At 40.8% G+C, this 12,896-nt stretch overlaps 2 protein-coding genes across 2 annotated transcripts in view; one reads left to right on the top strand and one right to left on the bottom strand.

Annotated features, from left to right (window-relative positions):
- Positions 1 to 6,407, top strand: part of LOC123762941 (zinc finger protein 667-like) — a 23,822-nt gene extending 17,415 nt beyond the window's left edge. The window contains exons 7-8 of the transcript XR_011222262.1: positions 4,108 to 4,233; positions 4,535 to 6,407. The gene's annotated coding sequence lies outside the window, so the exon portion shown is untranslated. The remainder of the gene's footprint in view (positions 1 to 4,107; positions 4,234 to 4,534) is intronic.
- LOC123755910 (protein Asterix-like) overlaps positions 120 to 12,896 on the bottom strand; it is a 25,432-nt gene continuing 12,655 nt past the window's right edge. Inside the window, exons 2-5 of the mRNA XM_069302039.1 lie at positions 10,850 to 11,016; positions 6,892 to 7,000; positions 4,130 to 4,227; positions 120 to 1,870 (exon numbers count right to left, since the gene is read on the bottom strand). Coding sequence (XP_069158140.1) covers positions 1,795 to 1,870; positions 4,130 to 4,227; positions 6,892 to 7,000; positions 10,850 to 11,016 — 450 coding nt within the window. The 3' untranslated portion in view covers positions 120 to 1,794. The remainder of the gene's footprint in view (positions 1,871 to 4,129; positions 4,228 to 6,891; positions 7,001 to 10,849; positions 11,017 to 12,896) is intronic.

Raw genomic sequence — 12,896 nt, 5'->3', positions numbered from 1 at the left:
TTATCACATTGTGTACAATATCTTTATACATTTAATATTTTTTATGTTCGACATACAATACTGTGGTGTAAATACTTTCTAATGAAAGGATTCTAAATGGGAAATTGTAAACAACGCCACACCTTAGGGATGGCATGTGACTGAAAGCTTTATTGTACAGATTTTAATGGACAACAAGATCCACAGCATTCACCCTTTATTTGTGCACATGATAGGACATACATTTGTGCATAATTTGATGCAGAAATCCCATGGAAAAAGCACTGTTTGAATTTTTTAGTAATATTAATTTAAAATTATCAGTCTTGGAGGAATTCTGCATTATCTAGATGCCAAATTCATTGTACAGGTCACTGGCTAGATTAAAATCCCTATCTTGGACCAGGTTCCCATGTAGTACAAAATCCACTGAATTTATATTCAATATAGTATTGTATAGTGAATATTCTTTGCTTGAGCCAGTGAGCCCAACCACCTTACTGATACATCTCAGCGTAATACTGTAATGGGAAGGAGAGATACTGTATACAGTATAGTAACGGGAGGAACACGCAGTCAACAAGGTAGTACCGATAAAATCCTGATATACCATATAATTCAACATGACAAATGCACTATTGAAAGGAGAAGATAATTATATATTATGGTAAAAGGTTTACTATGAAATACAAAAGTACATATTTAACAATAATACATATGGCCTGCATTAATATATATTTTATACACTAAGTATAGTACTGTATAAACTGTTATACATACTGTACTTACAACCTGTAACTATATTTTAGAAATTCTAAATTCTGATACAGTCAAAATAAGAAATTAAGGAATGATATGTTTCCTTTGTAACCATAAAACAACAACTTTGCATAACTAAGCAAAATGGAAGAGGAGGCAGTCCTAAAAGAGTAATTAACAATTTACTGTAGAATCTGTCTTTATCCCCATGAACGCCCCTCTGATGGAGTAACCACAACTGAAACCTATTCAGGTAGCCCTATCTTAACATGCTCTTCTGATTTGTCCTCTTTCCTTTATGTCTAAGAATTATTAGCCAGCAGTAACTGGTTGGAGTTAATGTAATTTCATGATCAAAAAGATATTATGCAGTTGATGTCACCTCGAAGAAAACTATAAAATCAGTGCTAGTGACTGATAACTTTGCCTGTCATCCGATCAGGTGACAGCCTGGCTCTACTGAATGGACAGTACTGTACTGTACTCCAAAAGTCTCCCTTCCCCCATACTGACTGCCTACCATTCCACTCCCAATTCCCTTTCACTCTTCTATTTCTAACGTGGTGATCAAGTCTTCCTTTTATGTCTAATATGGAGGCTATCTACTGTACTAATGTGGTTGTCACTCGAGGATCAACTCGTATGGTACTTCATATTCCAGGATATTTCAAGCTTTGACCTTCATGCTATTGCCTTTTACACTGGCATGAATGACATGATAATGTTATGGGACAATACAAATTTGTCCATTTGTTAAAGAAAAAAAAAGACAAGCTGCTTACAAGAAACTTTTGGATGGGAAGTATAACACAAGAATTATATAGTGCAGGCTACACAAATTAAAAGATTAACAAACCAAGCCATTTTGTAACTCATGCACATCATCAAATGTTGGCACTGTTCCATATTGCACATCATAATACAAACCTGGCACCATTAGCTAGTTTATTAAAACTAAAATTGTCACTGTCATTCAGCAGTACAATTTTAATACAAGTATGGTGAGGCAATTATACATTTCCATTCAACCAAAAACAATCGATAATATAGAACTGTTTATATATTGGACCATGGAGGTGTCATTGGCTGTGGGTTTTGAAGGTAGGACATCACAACTGCAGAAATGGACAACCTGAAATGTTAATATAATTAGTAAATTATTTGTGACAAGCAAATAAAAGTATATTTGTTTAATTATGATAAGTTACTCTGAAAATCAGAACTATTAGCCAGTAACAATGGGTTGGATTAATGTAATTTAAATTACATTCAATAACAAAAGACAATTATGCAAGTGTTGTCACCCTTAGGAAAATCATGAAGTCAATGCTATAGTGACTGACAAGTAAGCTCAGAAAACTACTGACAGGGCTCTCCCAAAAATAACAAATCAGAGCAAGAGAGATTGTTGAAACACAGGGAATACAGAGGACATACTCAGCACACAAACACAATAAAGTACATAAATTATTGGGACCATTTGAAGCTCCCAAAATGTACTCTGGAAAGGAGACAAGAGAGGTATCATGTACTGTATACATGGACTGAACTCCAGGTCCAAAATTTGCACAGTATTATAACATAGTGGAGCGAACAATATGGTAGGAAATGCAGAATAGCGCAAGTGAAGAAAAAATGTGCCACAGAAACAGTCATAGAACACTGTATGAATATCCAGGTCCAAAATTTGCACAATATTATAACAGATGCTATACCGATGATGATACTTTTCAAAACGCTTGTGCTCTCTAGAGTGGAGTACTGCTGCACAATGACAGCCCCTTTCAAAGCTGGAGAAATTGCTGACCTGGAGAGTGTGCAGAGATCCTTTACTGCTAGAATCCACTCAGTAAAACATCTAAACTATTGGGACCGACTAAAGAGCCTAAATCTGTACTCCCTTGAGCGCAGGCGGGAGAGATACATAATAATTTACACGTGGAAAATATTAGAGGGGCTGGTCCCAAACCTGCACACAGAAATAACATCACATGAGACCAGAAGACATGGAAGGATGTGCAGAATACCCCCGTTGAAAAGCGGAGGTGCAACAAGTACTCCGAAGAGAGAACTCTATCAACATCAGAGGCCCGAGACTGTTCAACACGCTTCTGCTACACATAAGGGGCATAACTGGCCGACCCCTCACAGTGTTCAAGAGAGAACTTGATAAGCACCTCCAAAGGATACCTGATCAACCAGGCTGTAACTCATACGTCAGGCTGCGAGCAGCCGCGTCCAACAGCCTGGTTGATCAGTTCAGCAACCAAGAGGCCTGGTCGACGACCGGGCCGCGGGGACGCTAAGCCCCGGAAGCACCTCAAGGTAACCTCAAGGTAAGGTAAGGTAGTGGAGCGAACAATATGGTAGGAAATGCAGAATAGCGCAAGTGAAGAATAAAGGTGCCACAGGAACAATCATAGAACACTGTATGAATATCAAAGGACCACGGCTCCTTAATATCCTCACAGCAAATAAAATAAGTATGGCTGGAACAAAAGTATTTCTTCAAGAAAAAATTAGAGTTTCCTGCAAGAAGTGCTGGACTAACTAGATTGTAAGTGGGAATATGGCCCTGCAGGCCACTCCAAGCAACAGTCTACTGGACCAAGATCTTGCACGTCATGCCTGGCCCAGGCCAGGCTTGGAGAAAAGAAATCCCAGAACCCTCTTATCCAGGTACAAATCCAGATCCAGGTAATGAAATGCCCTTTTCAGGCATGTAGTCAATCGCTCACCTCCCAGTCCTGTTCTCTTCCTTATAGAATATTTGGGGGTTCCATTTGGCTCAACGAGCGGGGATGGCAGGCTAGCTGGGACTTTAGGTGACCTGATCCACCATATGATGGTGGTCAGGCACATCATGGTTCAACCTGTCCTCTTGAAAATAACGTCGCTTTTCGTTCGAATGCATGCTATATCCAAAAATGAACGTAATTTGAAATGAAATTGGCTCACGAGAGTGACATACTGTCGCGTTTTCTCTAAGTCCTCTGGCTTACTTGGAAAGGTTAGGAGAGGAAACTTTCATTTAACGTTTTTCATAGCTTTTGAAACTTGAGGACAATTTCCTGCCCTCCTAACCTACGAGAGGACCCTTAACTTACTGTTTTGAAACAAAATCCAAAATTTATTTTAATTTTTTTATTTTTAAATTACGTCCATTTTCGGCCATATGGGCAAACGACCAAATTCAGACGTAATTTGTAAGAGGACAGGTTGCACAGTTAGGGTATTTACCCCGTCGCAATGTTTATTTGCCTTAGTACACCAGGTTTTGGCCTTGTGTAAAGTAAAGTATATGTTAAAATGTGACATGCTATGAGGACAGGTTGTACCTTTATGGGTTTAGTAATATACAAATTTCAGAAGAAAACAAGATAAACCTTACATGAAGCTGCTGAGCATTTGTTTCGTATCGTCATTGACTCTCGAGTTGGCAAAGCTGATGCAGGAGCAGTATAGCGCAACCCAAGCACACCACTTCAACTGCAAGTAAGAAATAATGAGTTCACTATAGAGTATCATTTATAACAACAATGTCTAAAATTTCTACAATCATAGTTTTAATAATACAGTATTTGGAGGATTAAAATTCATAAAGTGAGTAGAAATCACATTCCTCAATATAAGTATTATAAGATTAAAACCCTAAATAAGAAAATGATCCAAGATAAAGTCTGATATTATTTACTTAAAACATGTACTGTACTATATATGTGAAAATTAAGCATTGAATACTGTATAATTAAACATCTTTTTCTGGTAGGCCCTTGATTTACCCATCTTCCACCAGATGACAGCCCTGAGGTTACCTGAGGTTTCAATCAACTTGCCTAAAAGGTCAACACTTCAAAAACGAAGGGTGAACAGGAGCACTGTCCAGAGCGAACGATGCACTAGAACCCCTACCCCAGCCAGGAACCAGGAGATATGGATCTACACATGGCCCAAAGCTGGATCCGAAGAACTCAACTGAAGCAGACTGAGGCTAAAATACTGCACTGCCAGCTATCAAAGATTGATCTACCTTCCCTTCCCGCCCAACCACTTGGGCTAGACAGTAGAGCGAAGGCCCATTTTTTTGCAAGCCGGTTTTCAATCCCACACTGTCCAAGTGGTTGGGCACAATTTCGTCCCCATGTCCCATCAAAAATCCTTATGTTGATCCCTTCCAAATGCTATATAGTTATAATGATTTAGTGATTTCTCCTAATAATTCCCTTCCCTTCCCTTTCCCTCCAGAAAGTAGAAAGGGTGTAAAAAGAGAGGCAAACCACAAGGAATACAACTAAGAAGATTCCTGATGATCTAGAACTGCACGCTGGAAAGCACGACAGGCCGCATATAGTGTAAATATGCAACTACATCCCACAGCAGCAGCTCAAACAACTAGAGCAATGCTATCAAGGCAATCTTTGAAGACAACACAAATGGTGAAACCAGCTAGGAAGAACCCTGCTCTAAACATAATTACACCTGATCAACCAGGCTGTGACTCATACGTCAGGCTACGAGCAGCCGCATCCAACAGCCTGGTTGATCAGTCCGGCAACCAGGAGGCCTGGTCGACGACTGGGCCGCGGGGACGCTAAGCCCCGGAAGCACCTCAAGGTAACACTGAGAAGAGCTCCAGAGTTGCACAAAAATGGAGACCCTATGCCAAATGGATCTAAAATTTGTGGTCCAACATGATCTATTACAGTATGTACTTATCATTTTGACAATGGCATATGATAGAGCAATCATTGGCAAACAATTCCATTTAAAAATCATAATTACAGTATATGACAATTATTGGTGGTCCCAACATAACAATGACCAGGATTTACACAAACTCAACCATTCTTGACATAAATCCCAGTAAATTGAGGGTACCGGTAGTATAGTCGAGTTCGTTCTTGACTCGCAATCTAGAATTCTGGGTTCAAATCCCAGGCAAGATAGAATTGGCGGGTGTGTATCCTATCACCTAATGTACCTGTTCACCTAGCAGGAAATAGGTACCCAAAAGTCAGTCAGCTTATTGTGGGGTTGCATACTGGGGAGGGTCAGTAATTAGACCCTAGGGATAGGGGGGAGAGGGGGGGGGACCTGGATACAAACCTAACATGTACTGTATGTATAACCTGGCTGCCAGTCCTCCAACACAATGAATTATTATTATTAATAAATTATTCGCAAAAAATTCTTTTATGATGCGTCTTGATTATGGCATATGATACTGATCACGGATAATTTGGTATTAAAATTATAGATGTACACACACACAACTTTATTGAAACCAAACATTCAAAAGGAGAGAACTTTTTCACCAAGCTTGAGAGAGGAAATGAGGAAGGGATAGTCTCACACCCTCCCTCCCTCTTCCCCCATGCCCAGCATTCAGCCGACTGCTGTTGCTTTGTCACACTTTTGGCTCACTTCACGCTCATGCCATAAATTTTTCAGTAAAGTGAAAATGTATTTTGACTTAATTACAATCTTCGGCACAATAATTACCGAATAATGGACATCCATGTTAGTCACAAGGGTTGAGTTGACGGTTCTCCAACCTCCTATCAATTAAAAAACTAGAAAGATCAGACCTATGTGACAGGTATTGAAGTATTATTAGTGTGACTCCAACTGTACACACAGAAGATGATGCAAGGCACCAACATGGCACACGAGTCAGAATCAGGACATAACACACACTAAAATACCCAGCAACAGGCCTGGCCACGTGGACCGAGTCCCAAGCAGTACTGATGTAATGGTAACTACAAAAGGAGAAGCCCTGACTAGGACAACACCCAGAATCTTGAAAAATATTACTGGTGGGAATGGGTAATACAAACTAGCTACAAGGCAGAGAGTTGAGAAACTAAATCAGAATGAATGAACAGCTAAGGGCACACAAGATGGGTGCCTTAAACTGACAAGTGAAGCATGAATATAAACAATACAAAAAGCATGGCTCCCACAGAAAATGTTCCCATGAATGCCAACATCACTTACATACAATATACAGTAGTTCATAAAATATGAGTTGAAAACAAAAAAAACTGAGCAAGCTAGTGCCAGGATGAATAGGGATGATAGTGGTAGACAATAGGGATGATACCGTGGGCTTCAGAACAGACCCTATAATGCCAGAAACCCAAAACTTACTCTCATCATTAGACCACACATGCTGAAGATCATGCCTAGTACATTCATGTAGTCAGTAGTTGGATCTTCACCAGGGGCCCCTGGAGTCCCTTGTGCTGATGGTTTGTACCTGTCAATGGTCAAATTACATTATATTGCAGTTGGTATGTATAAAAATGTAATATTAATGTATTATTATTATTACTGTATCAGTAAGGTGTTATTGATCAAATAAGTAACATTAAAGCATGAGTGAGAAGGCAAATAAAATGAATTCAATAAACACAGGTTTTATAATTCTCTTTGCAAGAAGTGATTAGTTATGGAAAATCAGGAGGGAAGATGAGAGAACATATTACAAATACAAACAACAATGAAGTTCAATAATTACTGTACACAAACCCTCACAAAAGTAACATTATTTGAAAAAAAAATACAGCACTGAATGTAATGAAACACCATTTTCTGGGTGAGCCTAGAGGCTCCCTGGAGCCTACAAGGCTCTCCACAGAAAAGATTTTGAAAAGTTTTTTACTTGTATCGTACTTAAGTATGATTTCCCATTGGGACAAAGCCAGTTAGGTTTATCAAGGTCCCCTCTAGGCCAACTACTAGTCTTTCCCAAGATGCAACCAACAATAGTTGCCCAACTCCTAGGTACTTATTTACCGCTAGGTGAACACAGGCATCGGGCAAAAGCAAACGTGCCAAACGTCCCTGTCCTGCGGCAGAAATCAATCCCGAACGTTTCAATTGCGAGCTGACTGTGTTGACCACTACACTACAGTATTTTGAGGTTATCTTGAGACGATTTCGGGGCTTAGCGTCCCCGTGGCCCAATCATCGACCAGGCCTCCTTTTTGTTACACCCCCCCCAGGAAGCAGCCAGTAGCAGCTGTCTAACTCTCAGGTACTTATTTACTGCTAGGTAACAGGGGCATCAGGGTGAAAGAAACTCTGCCCATTTGTTTCCACCTCCACTGGGGATCAAACCCGGAACCTTAGGAATACAAATCCGGAGCGCTGTCCACTCAGCCGTTAGGCCCCCCCTGACACTACAATATTATTCACTACAATGGGTTATTTGTACAAATGAATCGCCATTATCTGTACATTCTTGTAAAGCCACTAACATGCATAGCATTTTAGGCAAATCTTAAAGCTAACGCAAAATTTGCAGTGAATTTTAAATTATTGTACAAGGGAAACAGTTAATCTTAAGAGAACAAATCTACAAGGGGCCGTGACGAGGATTCGAACTTGCGTCCAAGAGTATCCCAGACGCTGCCTTAATCGACTGAGCTACGACATGGTATAAGAATTGCAACCAGAAATTCTTCTGAATTTACTGTACTTGGATCCTGCAGCCTCTCCGAGAGACAAACCAGGATTTTACACAACTCCCCCCATGCACTCGAGCTATGTCAATAGGCCGTTCTACCTCTTCGCCCTTACTTCATTATACACAGAAATCACAATAGCGTGACATCTAAGCTAAGCTAATTGTTAAGCGAGAGGTAAGGTAGTAATAAGGGTGATGAGAAATTATGTTGATGGAGTGCATTTGTAGATAGTACAGCACTAGATGAGTAATTAGCACAATGTGGGATACTAAAGTGAAGACATTGGGTTAGGAAATTCCACACATTTGGTCTCTCTATATAGAGACCTGCATAGAGAATCTTAGAGATATTTCAGCAGTGATGTTCATGCAGAACATCACAAACATTCTTATTTCATACAATTCGAAAGTTTAAAATCTGAGTTAGTATTAAGGAACAGAGCTTTGCAAGTGTTTATAATGTGAAGAGAATGAAGAGTACGGATTAAATGTTTAGTATGTCCAGGGGTTTGAGCAAAGAGGCTGTATGTTGTCTGAAAACAGAATTTATTATAGTTGAGGGTATCACAGTGTAATCAACTCTCATACCAGGAACAGTTGAGGGCCACAGCACTAACAACACTTCAAACCAGACATGACTTAGCAGACCTCATTGAAATTTTAAAATACTGAACAATTTGGAGGATGTTGATCCAGATAATGTCTTACAAAAGCTCAACAAACCACAACATAGGACTGAAAACAAGAGATGCCTTTTACCCCCATACGGTTATAAACCCATGGAACTGCCTACCTGCCAAACATAATTGCCCAAACTCTTACATTTTAAAATCCAACTGGAAAAAAATAATCAAGGCAAATGAGGGGACTTTGGACAAGCTTTTCTGTTCTCGTCGAGGCCACTAATACGTTAGTGGCCCTCAGGTAAAGTCAGGTAAAAATCGGTTGCCTTACCCCTTGACTCCCAATTGGGGATCCTGGGTTCAATTCCCAGTCAGGACAGATATGGCTGGGCACATTTCCTTTCACCTAATTCTTCTGTTCACCTAGCAGTAAACAGGTACTCGGAAATTAAACAACTGTTGTGGGTAGGATGATATAAATACTGTACTTTGTAAAGAAAACCAGATACAGTACTGTAATAACAAAATATATTTAAATTAAGATTATAGTGCATTTTAAAATCTGGTTATGTGGTCGCTGATGGAGAGTTTCCATAAATACGTAACTATCATGAAACTGGCCGCTAACAGTTTCATGTCAATGGCTGCTTCGGCCAGCTGCATTTAGTTCAATAAACATTTCTGTATATTACCTGTTGATGGTTTTAACAGTTCTTCACACACAGCCTGGTCTTTATACGGGTCATGAAAGGTCTACCAGAACCTAGTGAGTTACTTGAAACACCTAACATTTTTATGCAAACTTTGTACAAAATTATTAATTACTACTATACACTGATAACACAACTGTTGTTTTCCAATAGCTGTGTTAGTCCTACATTGCTTTTTTATCACTAGTAAAACGGTCTGTAATAATGTGTCACCCTGTACACATGACTGTTCACCAATGGATTGGAAAATTTACCTAACCTTACCCAGGCTAACTCAAACCAACCAAGCCTAACACAGCCTAATCTTGGCTAATACATCCTAACGTATCAAACTTTATGGATGGTACTTTTTGGACATGAAATAATTCGACGATGCTCGTTTTCTCGTTTGTTAAAACCGTATACACTATACTGTTATGGTAGGATGTATTAGCTTAGGTTAAGCTGTACTGGACTCCATTGGTTTGGGTTAGGTTGATTCTTGGTTTGGTTAGTTTAGGTTGGGTTGAGCTAGGTTATCTTGAGATGATTTCGGGGCTTAGCGTCCCCGCGGCCCGGTCCTCGATCAGGCCTCCTTTTTTGTTACACCCCCACCAGGAAGCAGCCCGTAGCAACTGTCTAACTCCCAGGTACCTATTTACTGCTAGGTAACAGGGGCATCAGGATGAAAAACATTTTGCCCATTTGTCTCTGCCTTCACCGGGGATCGAACCCGGAAACCCTAGGTTAGATAGGTTTTAACATTTGTTTGCGAGTCATCGTGTATGTGGTATGACTTGTATCTGATTTAATATGGTCTTATCTGTCAAAACTAAAAATTAAGTAAAAATCTTATATACCTTCTTGTATATAAATAAATAAATGAGCTTTGTTTAACCCTCGCCATTTCTTTTCAAACTCCAAACAAAATGGGAGTAAAAAATCATTTCAACAAGGCTAGTTTTCTGATAAAAATGTACTACTAAGTTAGACTTGGTTATGTTATATGGATTAGGTTGTTTTATCATTAATCATTATCGTTTTAAGTCTGCTAACTAAGCATCTTGTATACGTAATGACCTATACCCCCTACAGCAAAAATATCGAACTATAATTCCCTAAATCCCACCCATATAGGTGTACAGACAAGTAATTCTTTAAACATCACACCAAAGCATTGTACAGAGACAAGAAAACCCATGCCTATATAAGAACGAATTGTCCATATGATGACCTACTAACTTCCTCCCCCACACACACACAGATCCTCATCATTACACAATAATAATATCTTGCACTACAATATCCCCCCTACATTCACTTACCTAACAATCTTATCCACTCTCCGTGGGTCAGAGCTGTTGTTTGACGTCTGCATTTTGAGTGGGAATGTTGCTGGCGAGCTGCTCCTGTATGTCGTCTGCTGGTCCACAACAGTGCTGGTGGAGGCCGAGGGTTCCGGACCACGGGGACCTCGGTTGCCAGATCCAAACTGCGGTAAATACCGAATTTGTAATAAGAGTAATATATATTATATATAATGTATATATTGTTAAATATGACCGAAAAGGTAAGATTAATAATTCTACCACGAATTTTCTCAATATTTCTTATGTTTCTTTTTTACTGTGGATGGTAATTGAAAAATCAATTCTCCAAAATTCATTTTTATTTCTAGTCTGACGCGAGGCTTGAACGCGTTTCGTAATAACTTGTTACATTTTCAGAGACTTTAGTTTATACACACACAACTGTAACCTGAGAACACTAAACAGAGTTTTACTTATGCTAACATTAAACAGCTTGTCTTATATACTCGCATTTGGGTGAGGTGATGTGTTGCAACAGTTTTGGAAGAGGTGAACAAACTTTTGACCAACGCAGAACACGGAACAATGGGTATAAATTGGATAAATGAGAGGGAAGAATGGAAGTAACTGCAAAGGGCCTATTGACCCATACTTCCTCTTGATGCTTCTATATTGGTACGGAGTCTTGAAGTGGGTAGAATATAGTTGTGCATCAATTGGCTGTTGATTGCTGGTGTTGACTTCTTGATGTGTAGTGCCTCACAGATGTCAAGCTGCCTGCTATCGCTGTATCTATCGATGATTTCTGTGTTGTTTGTTAAGACTTCTCTGGTGATGGCCTGGTTGTGGGAAGAGATATGTTTCTTAATGGAGCCCTGTTGCTTATGCATTGTTAATCGCCTGGAAAGAGATGTTGTTGTCTTGCCTATATACCGAGTTCTTTGAGGCTTACAGTCCCCAAGTGGGCATTCGAAGGTATAGACGACGTTAGTCTCCTTTAAGGCGTTCTGCTTTGTGTCAGGAGAGTTTTTCATGAGTAGATTGGCTGTTTTTTTGGTTTTATAGTAAATTGTCAATTGTATCTTCTGATTTTTGTCTGTAGGGATAACGTTCCTATTAACAATATCTTTCAGGACCCTTTCCTCCGTTTTATGAGCTGTGGAAAAGAAGTTCCTGTACAATAGTCTAATAGGGGGTACAGGTGTTGTGTTAGTTGACTCCTCAGAGGTTGCATGGTGTTTCACCTTCCTTTTTATGATGTCTTCAACGAAACCATTGGAGAAGCCGTTGTTGACTAGGACCTGCCTTACCCTACAGAGTTCTTCATCGACTTGCTTCCATCCTGAGCTGTGGCTTAGAGCACGGTCGACATAAGCGTAGCCAACATTCCCCTTGTACTTGCCAACCCTATGCCCTACCAAGAACCCACCCGAAGCCGGACAGACACCCACCTGGAGCCCGAACAGTCACCCACCCGGAGCCCGCCAGCTGAGTGAACCGGGGCCCGCCAGTTGAATGAACTGGAACCCATCAGTTGAGTACCTGGAGCCTGCCCCGAGCCCGACCAAGAACTCACCCAGAGCCCTACCGAGAACCCACCCCGATCCCTACAGAGAACCCACCCCAAGCCCTACAGAGAACCCACCCTGAGCCCGACCAAGAACCTACCCCGAGCCCTACAGAGGTACCCCAAGCCCGAGAGCCCACCCCGAGCTTGACAACCGAGAGCCAACCCTAAGCCCTACCAAGAACCCACCCCCAAGCCCTACCAAGAACCCAGCCCCAAGACCTACCAAGAACCCAGCCCCAAGACCTACGAAGAACCCAGCCCCAAGACCTACCAAGAACCCAGCCCCAAGACCTACCAAGAACCCACCCCCAAGCCCTACCAAGAACCCACCTGGAGCCCGAACAGTCAAACACCCAGAGCCCGCCAGTTGAGTGAACCGGAGCCCGCCAGTTGAGTGAACCGGAGCCCGCCAGTTGAGTGAACTGGAACCAGTCAGTTGAGTACCTGGAGCCCGCCCCGAGCCCTACCGAGAACCCATCCCGATCCCTACAG

The sequence above is a fragment of the Procambarus clarkii genome, chromosome 47 (genome assembly GCF_040958095.1).
Source record: "Procambarus clarkii isolate CNS0578487 chromosome 47, FALCON_Pclarkii_2.0, whole genome shotgun sequence".
Classification (NCBI taxonomy): Eukaryota; Metazoa; Arthropoda; class Malacostraca; order Decapoda; family Cambaridae; genus Procambarus; species Procambarus clarkii.
The sequence above is the reverse complement of the archived record's forward strand: the minus strand, read 5'-3'. Positions and strand labels throughout refer to the sequence as shown.